The following is an 18,380-nucleotide window of genomic DNA, read 5'->3' as shown; positions in this document are numbered from 1 at the left end:
CATGCTAAAAGAGCATTTATTATCTGAATATTTATTATTCAGATTTATTATCTGAATTCTATTTATTATCTGAATTTATTATCTGAAATCTATTATCAAAATGGTACAATCATGATAAAAAATGAACAAACATGTATATTCATAAAATGCTATCCAAAGACTTTTTAACTGAAAGCTCATTGTGATAGGCAAAATTCTAAAATGATAACTAATATTTCTTACCTTTGAATAATCCACATCCTTTTAAATGTGATTAAGATAAGGTAGCCCATGACTATGTCATATTATATGGCAAATGGAAGATTACCTGGGTGGGTCTGACATAACTGGGTGAGCCTGTAAAACCAGAGCATCTTTTCTAGCTAGTGACAGAGGAGAAAGTTACAGAGATGTGATCTGCCTAACCTGGAGAAAAGCAAACATTCATGCTAAGAACTACCTATGGGGACCATGTGGCATAGATTGGTTTCTATCTGAAAACTAGCAGGTGAATGGGGACTAGTATCTGACATGCATCAGAAAGTTAATTCGGCTAACAACTAATGATCTTTTAAGAGGATTCTAAGTTCCAAATATGAACCATTATCCCAGAGAACAAACACCCTTGTTTCAGCCTGATGAGATCCTGGACAAAGAAACCAGCTACGTCATGTCCAGATTTCTAAGCTACTAAAATTGTGAAATAATAGGCAGATCATTCGTGGTACTCTATTACATAGCAATAGAAAACTAATACATTCATTTTACTAAAATTGTCTGAAGCACTTTGATATTTGAGCAGAATGTTCTTGAAGGACATGGCTGTAAATACCACTTTCCAAATTTGATACACTGTAGCAAACCTACAAGAAAATAAGCAATGATTCTCATGACTACTCTCAATATATGACCATATCCTGAGAGTCTGCTGCACAACACAACTCTATCAGTATTATAAAGTTCCCCAACATAGGTTAAGTTTATACACAATTTATGTTGGTCTCTACTTCAGCCGGGTTTGTGTGAATAAAACCAGTATCTGCACCTGCTTTGTGCATGCATCTTCACCCAGAAAAGTAATCTACACCTAAACTTTCCACATTAGGCCAAATAACTATTCTGGAAAAGTTTCAAGTTTCCAATACTTGGGACAAACTACTTAAATGTGATCTGACCATCTCTGTTAACTGTGAGCACAACAGAAAGCAGAATCCAGGCCCTTCTAAAGACCTGGGAATTGGCCTTGTTGACCTCTAAGCTGCTGACAGTTCACCCTGTAGACCCTGAATAAAAGGAAAGATCTGATTTAGAGCAGGACCCAGGCAAGGTGACCTAAGGCTAATGCTCTTTCCTTGCTAAAAGCTGCAATCTCTGGCTACTCTCAGAACAAAATTCTGGAGTGGGACATGGTGGCACATGCCTGTAATACCAGTACTTGGGAGGCTGAGACAAAAGGATTGCAAGTTGGAGACCAGCCTCAACAATTTAGTGACACCCTCTTTCAAAATAAAATAGGGCTGGGAGTATAGCTCAGTGGTAGACTGTCATTGGCATTCACTACCAAAAAATAAAGTAATATAATTGAAGTACCCAGGGTACGTAAAGAGAAGAAAAAGCATCCTAGATCTGTCAGAGAAAAAGGGCACTGAAGGATAGATCACACACTGGTGTTGTTAATCCCCAGCGCCCATGTCTTCACACGAGTCCCTCTATCAACCTGTCAGCAACCTATATAAACTCTTCCCTCCCCAAATAGAATTTATCTTTCCTCTCACAACAAAATGTTTATGGTCAGTGCACTACAAAGACTTGGTTAAAGATGTAAGCTCATCGAAAAGAAAATTCAGGAATAGAAGCATGGTATGTCAAATCAGAAAAAAAAAGAAAAAAATAAAAAAAAACAGTGAACACTACTAAGTAGTAACCCTTTTATCAATTACTCATGTTCATGCTCATCTCTAGTGCCCAGATCTGGACCTATGTTCCAATTCTCCACTAAGAAAAAGAAGGGATTCTTGCAAGGAAATGCATTCCAGTTCACAGAGATTGAACACAAAAAACAGCTGGGAAAAATCCAGCTATTGCCAGAAAACTAGCATCCTTTCAGAAATGCCTGGGAGAGTGCTGGCAGGACAAAAGAATCTTCCTAAAGGGCCTCCCACTCACCAAACTGTGATTATGTACTTGAGCACCCAAAGAAAAAAATACAATTTTAGTGCAATAGAATGAGTTATTGAAGGACCATGAGTTCATTATGATTTCAAAAGAGTAAAGTTACCACAAAGAGAAAAATGACAAATGACAGTTATAAAAGAAGGGTGAATAAAATAGGGTATGGGTGGCTTTAACACAGAGAATAGTGAGTAGCCAAGTAGTGCTAGACTGAAGTAGGAACTGTACCAAGAGGAATCGCTGCTCAGGAAGGCGGTGGGGGGGGGGGGCGCTCAGCAGCATGAGAGAGAAAGAGCAACACCACACAGCTGGAGAAAAGACCAGGTCAGTATAACACGGTGGTCAACGCATTGGAACGACATGCTACGCTGTAGGTAATGTTCCCTAAGCAAGGTTTTTAAAGTACACATCTGGTACAAAGATACCAGATTGCAAGGAAAACCTACATGAAACCAAGGCAGGAGCCATAATTTTAAAATATGTTAAGTTTTTGAAACATATGTGAAAATAACCCCTAAAAAGAAATTCAGCTTGACTGCCAACCCATGACTCAAATCTGAATCACTCATTTGGAAAAAGCAGCTAAAACTCCATCAGTCAATGATCCAGATCCTTTAACCTAGACTTGTAACTCCTCAAGATTATACAACCCCAAGAAAATACAAAATCAAAACAAACAAACAAAAATATTATTAAACTTCCTGGAAGGAATCTAAAGGAGCAAACCTCTAAGCCTGGGAAGGTATAGAAGAGATAAAGGAATAATGATGAAATCAATTCCACCCCACAGTGTTGGTGTTTTAAAACAGGATAAATGTTAAAGGCAGGAATATAATTTTCAATAATCATATTCATGCGTGTTTTCTTTGTTTAAAATATCTGGAATATGTTGAAATAATCAGTCACACTAAATTGGTATGTAAAATCAAGGGAACTTAAATCAATAATCAGTGCTCAAATACAGAGAGGCAAACTGGTTATCAAATTACCTGTATTAACTACATATATATCTTAAGGACATAGGTACTTAAGGAAGAACGAATCCACATTCTATAACCGTTCTAGTCACAAAAGGCCTCAGACATTTCACACACCATCAGCTTTCACTGTCCTTCACACATACTCTGGCAGTGTCCTCAAGCCCAAAAAGGCTTCCTCCCACACCAAGCCACGACTTGTTTCAAAAATTATCTCTACCCAGAAGCCCTTGCTGGCTGAATTCTACTCACTCAAACCAATCCTTCACTGGAACTCACCTCAGTGACTATATTTAGTCCCCTGCAGTATTTTAAGCACCTTCATTACAGCTATATCTTTTAATAATAATCTCATGAACCTGACTGTTTCCTCCACAGGGCAATGATTATATCTTATATTCATTTTATAGCCCTAAGAACACCTCTGCCTTCAAATCTCTTCTTGGAGAATCTAGTAAAATTTGTTAAATAACTCATGAAAAATAAGGGGCCTCTTATTTTTTAGGTTAACAGGTATTTTCTTAAGTCACAAAACCAAAAGGAAACATCTTTGGTATCTCTGTCCAAGGCCCATCATGGTAAATAGCTGTACATATCAGCCCTGTGCAAACACAAAATATTCCAGTATTAGTGGGATTTAAGGATATGTTTTCTTTGGCTGCACTTTTCACACTTACTTATTCCATTTAGAAACTGAAGTGACAAAAATCACATAAACAGGAATGTCTCATGGTACTTAAAAACACATAAAAAGAAATCAACACAAAAAATAAACTTATTATATTTTCTAATAAACTCAACAGCATTTAGAATCTCAATCTAACTGAAAGATGCAACCACACATCTTAATCACTTAATTTGGTCCACTCATTGTCAACCGAGATTTGTTCATCTGCTGCAGCCTCTAAGCTTGGTGGGAACGGTTAGAAATTCAAACGGCGTTTGAGGCTCCAAAAGTCACATTTGACCTACAATTTTAGCTTAGAGCCATGTAAAACCCAGACAACTGTCTACTGAAGTCACAGCAGTGGGTGTGAAAAAGTACAAGTTAATTCAGTTAAGGGTGGCATTTATTTCAAATGAATTCATTTGGGCTCAACACTGTCCCTTTGAATCAACCATTTTCTGGTGACTGGCATTTTTTAAATTTAGAGTGTGGTCTTCCCTACTTCTTCATGCCACACTCTTAGTTGAAGGCAGGCACTAGAAAATAATTGGTTTAAAATGACTCTAAGTTGTCCCACAGTAAGTATGCACCATGCATCAGGCAGTAGCTAGGTTAGGGTCTTCGATATTCATGAAAGCAATATAAATCTGAGGTCTGACACAAAATTGTGAAGTAAGCAAAACTCTTGACGCTCTCTTCTATTTGTTTTCTCCCCTTGCCCCGTATCCTACAAAAGCCTGAGTGTTTTCTCCTACTCTATAATTTCTCTCAAAATCTTCTCCCTTGTCATTGGCTGGTAGTTAAAAAAAAAATAAGCCAATTGCAAGTTTTTGATACTTAAATCAGAGTCTCACATCTTCCGGAATCATTTGAACCTTCAGCATTGTAGAACAAAAAGCTTCCTTCCTTGTAAAAGTAGTTTCAGCTTCCTTCCATCAGCAGGGATAGATGGGCACAGTAATTTGGGTTGGGGGCCATAGAATGAATTCCTAATGCCACTGGAATCATATCTATAACAGCTGACTTCATCTCTAACTTCAACCTGTAGGATTTAAAAGTGTGATGTACTCTCTGATTTTGGAGGATGGTCTTCTCATTTCTCAATAGTGAGTGTGTGTGTGTGTGTGTGTGTGTGTGTGTGTGTGTGTGTGTGTGTGTGTAGAGATGGTAGTATGATGTATTATTTATATATAGAGGGATATATGTATGAGTATTTTTACATACAGTTGTGTTTTATCAAAACCAAGCTCATGCCCAAAATCACCTTCAGAACATCAGCTAATATACGTAAGTCAGAGCGAAGTCACTTAGAATAATAGTTGCTTAAACCCTCTGGACCTCAGTCTTCTCATCTGGTAAATAATCCAGCTGACAGGGGCAGCTCTTCCATCTTTCACAGTCTAATGTTCTATCATGGAACTCTAGGTGGCAGTTGACAGCTGCTAAGTGATTTTATGTAGATCAACTAGATAAGACCAGACCCATAAATCCAGTTTTTGTGCTTCCTTTCACATTCCTTAGGATTTCGGGACTTAGGGAGGATGAAAATAGGTGCATACCATGAACACTTCTATTGATGTTTGTAGTCTTTCCCAACTTTCCTTAAGTACAGAATCCTGACATCATTTTTCAGACACAGCATCCTGGGTCTTAGGGCTGAGGAATTGCCAGTGTCAATACTGTAGCAGTACCCACTGTAGGACACGTGGCAACCCTGGCTCTGTCTATTAAATGCTAGTCATACCCCTACATTTCTGCAAAGGCTGCAACCCCAAATGCCCCACTATATACTACAGCATCTTTAGATTGTACCTCATAATCTGTTATTTAAATATATGTTGTGCTTATATATTCTTATATGAACTTAAAAACACAATTAGCTTTCAAATGTTTCACATTTTTAATGGGGGTACTATCTTCTTTTCATGTGCTTTTCCCCTGTGTTAATTACATTTTCATGACCCAGCTATAAATACCTTGAGCACATAAATTATATTTTCTGTTTCCTTAGTGTCACCAAAGCACCAAAGACTGGCCATGAAAATGCGTTAATGTTTATTCAATGATGGGATTTTTTTATTCTATGTTTTCCCCCTTAACTAATAATAGGCCCTTAAAAAAAATTAGTCCTAAGAAAACACATTAAAATGACGCAACTTCCAAGTTGAGATCTTTTCCAGTCAATGAAACTAGCTATTGCCACTCCCTAAAATTCAATGTCTAATATTGTGATTATACTTTTAAGAAGTGCATCTCTCTCTACTGACTGGTTTCTTTGGGGTCTGACCTAATTTCCTTTGAATCCTGAATTCATCAACTGACGGACACAGTCAAACAGAAAACTCATGAGGACACTGTATTCCTTTGTGCTGCCTCAGTGACTGTAGTTTTGTTACAACCCTTACTGGGCTTCAATGTTTACCACTAACAGCCCGGATAACTGTTTCACTAATTCTTTTATGAAATAGTTAGGTGATCCTCTCAGCAGCTTAAGCTTTGGTAAGTGTTGTTAGGTAATTTTACTTAGCTGCTTTCTCTTCTATTATAATTATATATTTGAGATAAACACACACATATGTGAGATATAGTTTTGCTTTTAGGCTTATATAAATGCATCTATTAATTGACATCTAAATTATTCATTTTATCCAAGTAATAATAATAAATTTAACAAAATGTTTACTGAACACTCATAGCAAGGGCAGAAGTATATGTATCATTAGTTGAGAACTATACAGGTTTTCAGCACGTCCTTTTCTTTGGGGATCAGAATTTCATCTGAGATATGTTCTGACCTCTTGCTGCCTACTGACCAGCAGCACTGGCACAACTTGGGGTGTCTGGCCCACCAATGTCCTGCTGAGTAAGAATCTGAATTGTCACATGATCTCCAATTGACATGTGCATGCACTAAAGCTTTAGACTTGATATTCCAAACCATACAAAGATACATTCTGCTATTATGATAAAAAAATAAATTATGATTGTGAGAGAAGTCAAGTCTTTTAGAGGCAAAGTTTGTTCCAGTCTCTGAATACAGTAGGAATGATAATCATGGCACTAATCCTTGGGTATCATTTTTTGCTCAAACTTCCCATAAAATATCTTGGTAATTTTGGATGATTCTTTAATATAATTTTCAACACTGAAATAAAATTGCCTAACAATATACAACCAATATAGATATGAATACAAAAACCAATGGTATTAGCTTGAGTGAGGAATAGATAAAGAGGAATATACATGGGTGATTAAAGAATATGTGACATTATTTCCTGCACAGAAATTTATGGACTTAAAGATTTCTAATACAGGAGCACTATTTTGCCACTGGCCATCATATCTATGAAAACAAACACCAAAATTCTTCTAAGGACAGCTGAACCCAGAATCTTGCTTTGCTTTTTACCCAATAGCTTGTTGTTGTTGTTGTTGTTGTTGTTGTTGCCTGGGAGAAGAGGGATATAGGAAGAAGTCACTCTAGATCCAGAAAATAAATCTGAAAAGGAATTCACATTTATAAGAGTACCATGTCTCCTAAACTAGGTCCTCCCTGGGGGTGGGGGGTTAAAAGCCCTTAGTCTGTATAGCAGCCAAAGCTGAATGTTTTCCCCTCTAGACTGGACAAAGCACACAAACTCCTACTCCTATTTTGTAGAAGGCCAGGTGTGACATCTTTCAGACACTATTTCCACTAAGGCCTTACTAAATATCCCAAAAATCAGAGGGGGAAAGAAGGTATATAAATTTTCTGACTCCCACTTGATATTTTGCAATTATATGCTGGCTAAAATTCCATCATGGAAAAAAAAATAACTAGTCAGGGACACAGCATTTATATCAAATGGACAAATGAGTATCCAGTGTTGGGAAGTGAAATACTAGAATTGGCATGTGTATTGCCTCACCTCCCCCCACCTATGGCCAGAGGACTCAGAAATGGGGCACATGAGAATCTACATGCACAGCGAAGGAGTGACTTTGTCCTGAAATCTTACAAAGCAAAAGCCTATGCCAACCTACAAAACCCCACAGCTGCAGTGGGGGAATGGAATACCCATTCTCAACAAAATAGAAGAATCAAGCTACACAAAGTGGCTCACACTGCATGGCTAATTAGTTTCTTCATCAAGACACTTTTCTCTTAAAGCTCTTATCCTAGAAAAGAGTCTGTTCCTGCATATATGGACTTTTCTCCCCTTTCTCATAATTTATGGGTTTAAATATAGCTCTCCTTTATATTAGGCTTTGTTTAGGCCTCAACATGAGAAGGAAAAATGAGTATGTTTTCAAAGAGCCCTCATACGATGCAAAAGTGTGAAACCATTTGGCAAGGGGAACTGACAAATGTTGACTATAGCAATTTAAAAACTAAGAACACCTATCATGTAAGAAGTACTAATAACTAACAAGTGGAACAGGACGGACTCAAAATCAAGGACACAGTCTAGACTGGTTTCTACCCATACACATATGCTTAGTGTTTGGGTTTTTTTTTTAAACATCATAAAGGCACAAGCTGTCATTTGTCTCAAAGGCTGTGCAAAGGACTGTTTCAGGTACCATTTTAATCCTGTTTCATTTCACTTCTGAGTTTCACTGAACTTCCCCTCGCTTGTTTGTACTAAACCAGTCTGGTTCTTTCTTCATGTTTATACCTTTCAAATATATCTAGCTTGCTCTTCCGCCCTTCATGCAAGAAAAAGCATCCAGAAAGGACAATAAAATTTAAAAATGAAAACCAAAAAGAATACACTACAGGAGGCATGACTGATCCATTAAGATCTGAATTCTTTACCTGGTAATCATATGAATAGTATTTAAAAATAAAGATGGTAAATATTTTTAAATTTCTTCCCTGAAGGAAAAATAAAATTGCACACTATCATCTTCCTGAAACAGCCATATAAAAACATTAATTTATATCTTCTCTACCCATAATGACCATCTTTTAATAAAATTTAAATGCATTATTAGTGCTTTGATATAACTATGTGGTTAATGTCAAGTGATGATACAAAGTTTAAAAGTTTGATGTTCCTCTTCTAATAAATGAACCTAGATGTAAACCTAGCCAAAGAACTCAGAAAAATATAGGGCATCACTCAATATGGGATTGACTTTTGAAGCTGCTAACATTTCAGAGAGTCATATATGGGTCACTAACCACACAGAGCTTATGAAGAGAGACACAGGGAACAATGAGCCTTTGAAAAGAAAATGGAAGTATCTTTCAATGCAGCTTTAACAATTGGCCCATCTACTGTAAAGAGCTGAAATTTCAGCAATAATAAATCTGACAGCAATCCATTAATAATAAAGTTCTAGCTGACTTCATGAAGAACTGTTCTGTAAACCTCTCCTACCACTGAGAAAAGTCAATAGTGACTCCTAACTGAGATGTCCAAGGTGAAAAGAGCAGAGCGGTTGGGTGCATGTGCCCCGCTGCTTGTCTGCCACCTAAACACAAACCCCAGTGCTTCTAGAAGCATTTCACTGTCAACTTTGTATTTTTAGCGAGATCCCATTTAGCAGAGGAATTAGCCACTGTGGCAAACGTGTTTTCCACTGGGCAAAAGAGTAACTCTATTGAATATATACCTTTCTAAAGCCTGCCAGGTAATAAACAGAATACTGAGGCATTCTATTATACCCTCTTTTTATCCACTCATCCCCAATAACATTAAGGAACAGTCATATGTGTTCTGTAATCAAGAAAACTGGGGAAGGCTCTTAGGCAAAGTATAATACAGTTGACAGAAAAGACAGAGGACTTGTAGACAAGATGACAATGGTGGCCAACTTCTACACAGCTCATGTTATGTAACAATTACTATGAAAACTGCTTTAAAAATAGCTCTTCAATTTCTCCAACAATCCCCATAAGAGGGTACTATCATTATCTCAACTTCACAGGTAATTAAATTAAGGAACACATGAATTAAGTAACATGTTCAAACCCACAAAGAGACTAAACACAGGAAAGGAGATTTATTGCAGCACTCAGATTACAAGGCCCAAGCTCCTGACCACTGCTCTCTTTACATCCCTCCACCCCCCGACTTATATCCTCAGAGAAAGAAACAAAGGATGGACTTGGCCTTCAAGGGTTTTCTCCATTCTCTCCTCTCCTGATGTAAAGGAAAAGTACCCTCAAAGCCGCACAAAATAATTGGTCTGTGGTTTAAGGATTTCTGGCCTATTCTTCCTTCCTCCTGATAATCTACCAACCCAACTAAACATGAATTTGATTACTCTAATTCTGAATCGGCCTCATACCAAAACTCAGCCCATAACAGAAAAAGGGAAGAGCAGAAAGCAGGCTCATTAAGAAGAATCGGGCTAATTGGCAAGATGGGACAACTCAAGTATTGGGTGTGCCATGTTGACTCTTCCTCTTCTATCTGTGCTTGGATCCCTAGAAAGGGAATTAAAGGCATATGTGGATATAAACTGCTGACTGCCTCAGTCTAGGAACCATCAAATCAGTTGATGACAAATAAAGGCAGAACTCTGAGGCCTTAAGTTGGCTTTCCAAAAAGGATGCCCTATCAAAAAAAAAAAAAAAATCTGGATTTAAAGAGAAATGCTATCAGAAAGAAATTTGAGAAAGAGAAAATAGGATTTATGAAGAAAGTCTTACCTCATTGCATGGAAAATAGATTAACAAGGCATCAAGCTCACACCCACTCCCATTCTCTCTCATTCATAGGATAGCTGAGGCTTCTGATTGGGTGTCCACTGGGAACAAGAGTGAGGAGTGAAAGACTCCCTGGAGTGGGCCTCAGGAGACTGAGTAGGGTTTTGATCAGACTTTGCTTATGAAATTAGAATGAGTGAAGGAACAAAAACTCAATTGAGTAAAATCTAAATGTTAAAGATTACAAAAGCTACACCTGGGCTTCCCATTGAGTATTTCAGCTTATTGTTCTATCAACAAGGAATAGATAGGAGAACCTTAGCATCCCAATTATCAGGCTTAATTATCAGACATATAGCAAATATATTAAAAGATCCTTCCCTCAGGTGCATTTCTATTCCTAACTCTTTGCCTCTTCCCATAGGCTATTATTTTTAGTATCTCTAAATTATTTATTAAGGTGCCCATATGGAAACTTGACTTAGTGACATTATATTGGGAGGAAACTGCTCTTTTCTCCAAATAAAAATGAAAAGATGCACTGAAAACAAATGAAATTCTGATAACATGCTACAACATAGATGAACTCTGAAAATATGCTAAGCAAAATAAGCCAGATATGAAAGGCCTAATACTGTATGACTGCACATGATATGATATAAAGAGCCGAACATAGGCAAACTCATAATCACAATAAGTAGAATAAAGATGACCATGTACAAGGGATGGGGATAATAGTGAGTTATTTAATGAATGAAGAGTTTCTATTTGGGATGATGAAAAAGTTCTGGAAATGGATAGTAATGATAACTGCAAAAACTGTGAATATACTTATAACACTGAGTTGCAAACTTAGAAATAGGCAAGGTGGACTTCCGGGAAGATGGCGACCGAGAAAAGCGGGGCTTAAGAGCCCTGCTAACAACCAATTTCCATTACCACAAAACCAGCGCCTTTCATAGCCAGAAAACACCATCACCAGAAAAACAAAAAAACCACCAGGCTCCAGAGAGAAAGCTGACTGAGAACAGAGCTCAGGGCCACAGAGGAGACACACGCGCCCGAGGACGCGGCAGCAGCGCCATACTGCCGGCGGCAGCGGCGAACTCATCGGACGGCTACAGCAAGCCGAGGTGAGCCGCTGCGGAACAGCCAGGCGGGATCTTTCGGCGCAGAGAGGATTTAAAGCTCCCAGTGGCTGAGCTCAGCACACACTGCAGGGATTCAGAGTGGAAATAAAAACCAGAGAAGAAAAAATACGCCAGCCTCATGGCCGAGGGCGTGGCCGCGGCGCCATATTGCCACCGGCGGCGGCAGCAGCAGTGAATTCGCCGAATCCAGCACAGCTACATCTGCGTACTCAAGAACAGTGAGTCAAATTGTGGGCCACAGAGGAGAAATCCCAGTACTGTACCTCACTGAGGTACTCACTGTACCCAGTGAGGGAGTGGTGGTGGCAGAGATACCACACCATAGGAGAACGTGCAACCTGGCACCCCCCATAGTTTAAAGCAGCCTCTATTGACTCCCTGGGTCAGAGACTCTGTGATAAAACCCAGTAAAGGAGTAGTGAGGTCTGAGATACTACTGACTCGAGATCCAGAACACCTTAAGTGAAGTTATAGTGACCCAAGGGAAGAACCCAGAGAAGGCACAAACATCCGAAATCATGGGAAAGAGGAATAATACTGGAGCAATGAATGCCGCCCACAACCCCACAACATCAGAACCTGATAAAACAGAAAATCAGAGATTTCTAGAAGATCAAATCAGGAAAATAACTGTAGAAATAATAGAGGTGCTTCAAAAAGAACTCAGAGAGAGCCAAAAAGAGATAAAGGATGCAATTAATGAAGTAAAGGCCTCAATTCAAAGCACAAACAACCGATTAGACCACATGGAGAACAGAATCTCGCTCTTAGAAGATGAGCAATCCAAAAATGAACGCATGGTTTCTAATCTCGGAAAAAATATCCGACAGCAGGAATCTGACATTGAAGAAATATGGGCCCATCTTAAGAGAGCTAACCTAAGAATAATTGGAATAGAGGAGGGAAAAGAAAGTGATACCAAAGGGATCAACAATCTCTTCAAGGAAGTAATAGCAGAAAATTTTCCAAACGTAAAGCAAGAGGTTGATACACAGGTCCAGGAAACTTATAGAACTCCCTTTAGACAGGATCGGAGAAGAGGATCCCCACGCCACATAATTGTCAAAATGACCAATGTGGAAGCCAAGCAGAGAATCTTAAAGGCAACAAAAACAAAGGGCCAAGTGACATTCAGAGGCAAACCAATTAGAATCACTCCAGACTTCCCAAACCAAGTCATGAGAGCCAGAAGGGCTTGGAGTAACATATTCCAAACTCTGAAAGAAAACAACTTCCAGCCAAAAATTTCCTATCCAGCAAAACTTTCTATCAAATTAGATGGAGAAATAAGAAGCTTCCATGAAAAACAGAAACTGAAGGAATTTATGTCTTCAAAACCAGCGCTAGAGAAAATACTCAAAGAGATTAACTACAAAGAAGAAATAGGTAACACTCACCAGAACCAGAGAAACAAGATTTTCCATCCAACAGACAACTAAGATTGGTTATCTGTGGAGATTCATTATTTATGTTAGTCTTTTACCTATCTCTAAATTGTATTGTTTGCCTTTATTGTTGTTAATTTTTAGGATTTCTAGTTAGAATATTAATATACCTTCAGATATAGCATTTGGAAATATTTTATCCAATTCTATTAGTAACTTTTAACTCTGTTTACATTGTCTTTGGATATACAATATTTTTTTTTATTTTTTAGGGAGTTTGTATATTCTTCTGTTTCCTGTGCCATTGAAATCATATCCAAGAAATCACTGCCAATTTCAATGTTGTGAAGTTTTATGACCCAGATTTTCTTCTAAAAGTTTATAGTCTTAAGATTTATATTTAGGTCTTTTATCTATTTTGAGTTAATACTTGTATATGGGATTAGGTAAGGGTCCAATTTTATTCTTTTCCATGTAATTATTATTTTTCAACAATATTTAGTTAAAAGATTATTATTTCCACCACCAAATGTTCGTGGAAACCTTGTCAAAAATAACTTGACAATATAGGGAAGAATTTAGCTCTAGGCTTGTATTTAACTCCAATGGTTTATATATCTGCCTTTAGAACAGTACTACACTGTTTCAATTATTGTAGCTTTATATGGTTTGAAATCAGAAAATATATATCTGCTAGCTTTGTTCTTTTTCAAGATCGTTTTGGGTATCTAGAATTCATATTCCATATTAGGATAGATTTTTTTCTGAAAAATGAATATATAAATATATGATAGTTTCACCAAAAAAACAGAAAAAAATATGCTCTGGTAAGAAAGAAAGCAAAAAGAAATATTGAAATGTTATCTTTAAATCATCAAAAGCTTGGCATCAGACAAATGAAACTGTTATGCGAGATTATCATTTTTAATTTTGGATAAATTGCTATAATACTAGATGTCAACCACTAAGCCAAGCATGGGAAGGAGGGATGGGGAGGGAATGGGGTGGGGATCGGGTGGGGGCTGACTGGGCGATGTGTGCATGTATGTCTACAAAAGTTTGTATCCCACTATGATGTATGAATACAGTGCACCAATAAAATAAAAAAAATAAATTTATAAAAAAAAAAAAGAAAAAAAAAAGAAATAGGCAAGGTGGTAAATTTTGTGATTTGTGGTTTTTTTTTTTTTTTTTTTTTGGTGTTACTGGGGTTCCTGGAATCCCTTCTACCTCCAGGCTACACTCCCAGACCTATTTTATATTTTTATTTGGAAACAGGGTCTCCACCAAATCTTCGTGGAAACCTTGTCAAAAATAACTTGACAATATAGGGAAGAAGTTAGCTCTAGGCTTGTATTTAACTCCAATGGTCTATATATCTGCCCTTAGAACAGTACTACACTATTTCAATTATTGTAGCTTTATATGGTTTGAAATCAGAAAATATACATCTTCTAGCTTTGTTTTTGCTTCGAGATTGTTTTGGGTATCTAGAGTCCATATTCCATATCAGGATAGATTTTTTTCTGAAAAATAAATATATGATAGTTTCACCTAAAAAAAAGAAAAAAATATTCTCTGGTAAGAAAGAAAGCAAAAAGAAATATTGAAATGTTATCTTTAAGACATCAAAAGCTTGGTATCAGACAAATGAAACTGTTATGTGAGATTATCATTTTTAATTTTGGATAAATTGCTATAATATTAGATGTCAACCACTAAGCCAAGCATGGGAGGGAGGGATGGGGAGAGAATGGGGTGGGGATCGGGTGGGGGCTGACTGGGCGATGTGTGCATGTATATCTACAAAAGTTTGTATCCCACTATGATGTATGAATACAGTGCACCAATAAAATAAAATTTAAAAAAAAAAGTATAAAAATGGATCTGGGAGTGTAGCCCGGAGGTAGAAGGGTTTCTAGAAACCCCAGTACCACCAAACACACACACACACACACACACACACACACACACACACACACACACTTGTTAAAAATTAAAGCAGACAATATCTCTTTTACAATTAGCAAAATGTAGGGACAGGGAACTCATCCACAGAATTTCTCCTTGAAATATATATATATTTTTAAAGTAGACTGTAAGTTCTATGAAAACAAGAACCAGATCTGTTTTACTCAGCACTCCATAAATGCTTGTTCAATAAATAAATGTTTAAAAGATAGCAAAAGGGTCCACTTAAGTAATAAACATAATATTCAAAAAGCATCTAATTACTATCCATGGGAAAATATAACAGGACATATTCCAAGGGAAATGCCAACAGTCCTTTAGTTTTGTCTATGATTCCTTCACAGCATGTCTTATGATGTCTAACACATAGTAGATGGCTAATAAATGTCCAAAACAATGACGAAAATATGATTGTAAAATCAATGTCAGATTACTGCTCTACTTAATCCCTTTTAAAGTCACTTTTTTAGATGTACGATTCTCCTGTCTGTCTCAGGATAAAAAAATAAACCTCACAGCTTAAACAAAGTGAAGGTAAAAATATAAATAGCTAGAACATATCACTCTCAGAAATAGAAACAGCAAACCCAGAGTACATCATCTTCTAAATAGAAAAAAAAAACTTTTAAAGAATACCTTATAGCTCATCCTCATTTTTAGGAAATAAAAAGTGATCAAAATAAAAGAAAATTTCAACTCCCCTAAAAAATCCAAATATTCATTCCCCAAAATCAGCGCACAATCTTTATAGTACATAGTTGAGAACATACACAAGAACATTTAAAGCTGCCTCTTCCCAAAAAAATATTTTGTTACTAATTGTGAATCATAACAGGTTATCAATATTTCTCTCAATTGGCCTATCAAGTAAATCAAATGTTCTTTCTTAAATTTACTTATGTCAAGATATTATACAGAACTAGTTTATGGCTAACATGCAAGTTACTAATGATTCTGAAAAGATCCCCTGTCTATTGACATTTGCATTTTATATGAATAACTAAGTTAAAGTACACATAAGTAGGATGTTTTAAAAGCAAAATGAAGGAAATTCCCTAAAACACACAATGTACTTAAACATATCGAAGTCAACCACTAAGCCAAGCATGGGAAGGAGGGATGGGGAGAAAACGGGTTGGGAATTGAGTAGGGGCTAAATGGGTGATGTGTACATGTATGTCCACACAAGTTGTTACCCCAATATGAAGTATGAATATAATGCACCAATAAAAAAAATTTTAAAGCAAAAAATCAAACGCCAACTATCCATAACATTTAGCACCGATGTAACTGGTGGACTGATGTAAACTCACCAGGACCATGAAATATATTAGTCCCACTCTGAACAATATTAAAACATATCTTTCAACCTCAGCCTTCTGCTTCCCACCACTATCAAAAACTATAAGCCAATTGACAGAGGAAACAAAAATTTAACCTCTGCAGATGTCAAGGTTTACATTTTAATCTCTTGATTTTTATCTTCTTCTGAGCAGGTAAGCATCGTTTTGGAGTAGCTTGTCTGCTGCCCTGGTCTCCCGTGCGTGCGGGGGTTCTCCATCAGCATCCAAAATGCCAACAGCCCACTATTAGAGCCAGCACTTCAAGCAGAACTGCATGAAGGATTATCACTTCCTTACATGAAAGCATAACCACTCCAGGTGTAATGATGCAAAATCCCGCAAGCGACCTCTGCTCGGTAGCATACACTAACAGCATACACTTACAGCAGGTGCATTTCTGTGCTCCCTGAGTGGAGGATGTGGGATGAGAAGGGAGGAAGCCCTAGATCCCTAGTATATTAGAGTCTTTTACCCCACTCAGATCTAATTCAGCTAAATTCACACACATCAGTTTACCCAAAGGAAAAAAGTGGTCTCCTGTCCTTCACTTGCTCGACTCAGAGGGCGTTCAGCCAAGCATAGTCAGACAAAACAATCTATATGATCTCCTTAAGCTATAATAAATAAGACTAGTTTCACAAGAAATAAGATTCATCTATGGCAAAGAAGCAGTCCTTGGACCTTTTCCTCATCTTATCACTGCTACTGGTGTTTACAAACTACAAGCAATAGCCTCAGGAGCCTCCGGAGACTCCCATGAGTAACCTCCTGTCTGTGCCTAATTTAAATACCCCTTTATCAATCTGTGATGGTTTTGGCAGTTAAATAGAAGGGAGTGAGTAAAATGACATGCATAAAATGAATCCTTTTCAAGTTGTAAATGAGTGAGTCAGGATTCAGACTTGCTGAGATACTCCAAATTAAAAACCCTTGCTATAATTTTAAGCATGCTCCGTCTTACCGTTCTGCTGTTGTCTCTCTCAGTCTCGATTCACCTGGAACTCTTTAACATGTCTCTAGCAATGTGTTTGCACCAGGCCAGCCTCATACAGCAACTGAATTCACATCTTTCTGCACTAGCAAGCTGAAATGGTACGGCCGTACTACAACCAAGAAAGGGGGAAGCATAAGCAAAAAAAAAAAAAAAAAAAAAAAAACAGAAATCACCCAAGAGAAGCCAATCTCAGTAGAATAACACCCAAAAAATGGTTGCAGGAGAACACAAAGGACATGCTAACATCCAGCATCAATAGCTTTAACAGTCCAATTTTTCCCAAAAAATATTCTAATTTTTTTTCTCCAAACACGATGGACTTGCCTGTGGAGTTCCCAGGAAGGCAGAGTAACCGGGCTCTGCAGCAGCATTGCAGCCAAAGGAACCGTGCATATGCTGTCCAGGCAATTCACAGCACAGTCTCTTCAGAAAGATATTGATTTGCAATGCAGAGCTGCTTCAAAAGAATACAGAATAGGAGCCAAACAGCTAATGGTGATTGCATAGGAGGAAAAACATTTAATCAAGGGATGCACCTCATCATGCTCAATTCAATTTTTTAAAAGCACTGGAGAAAGCCAATAAGTATCCTGAGTGACATCCCCATAAAACAGTGATCTGGGGTCCTATCGAAGGCCAAGTGTAGGCTACCATCACTAATGCTGCAAAAGCTGGGGAAATGGTTTATTGTGTCTACGTGCACACACTTGTCATATGCAAATGGGGCGTAATGAGAACTCTAAAATAACCATGCACCCAATACATGAGTTTTAAAAAATGCACAGGTGTGGCACTTACAGAACCAAAGTGACAGAATGCATAGTTATGAGCCTGTAGAATTCTTGATGGGCTTAGAGCTCATACTACCCTCATAAATAAAACACAAACACAATCCAGGTCTCACAATTCTTAGGCAATTGTGCCAAGTCATGCCACAAGGTGCTGAGTGGCACAGGAAGGATGCCAAACTGCTACTCTCTTAGCGACCCCTACAGGAGAGTGACTGATCTACACCCTTTAAGGATGTCTATCTTCAGATAGAATGACATAAGTTCATAAAGTAGATTCAAACACCACAGTACAACTGAGAAATACCTTGGG

General features: G+C 37.6%; 1 protein-coding gene across 3 annotated transcripts in view; it reads right to left on the bottom strand.

The window, feature by feature from the left end:
* CDK14 (cyclin dependent kinase 14) overlaps positions 1-18,380 on the bottom strand; it is a gene marked incomplete at both ends in the record, with an annotated part of 505,411 nt that overhangs the window by 360,153 nt on the left and 126,878 nt on the right. Inside the window, one exon of one of the 3 annotated variants that reach the window (XM_080700881.1) lies at positions 17,604-17,672. The exons of the other annotated variants lie outside the window; for them this stretch is intronic. Within the exon in view, the coding sequence (XP_080557007.1) occupies positions 17,604-17,672 (69 nt within the window). Of the gene's footprint in view, positions 1-17,603; positions 17,673-18,380 lie in introns of those variants that run through there. 3 annotated transcript variants of the gene reach the window in all.

Source organism: Muscardinus avellanarius (assembly GCF_963383645.1).
Source record: "Muscardinus avellanarius genome assembly, chromosome: 9".
Taxonomy (NCBI): domain Eukaryota; kingdom Metazoa; phylum Chordata; class Mammalia; order Rodentia; family Gliridae; genus Muscardinus; species Muscardinus avellanarius.
The sequence above is the reverse complement of the archived record's forward strand: the minus strand, read 5'-3'. Positions and strand labels throughout refer to the sequence as shown.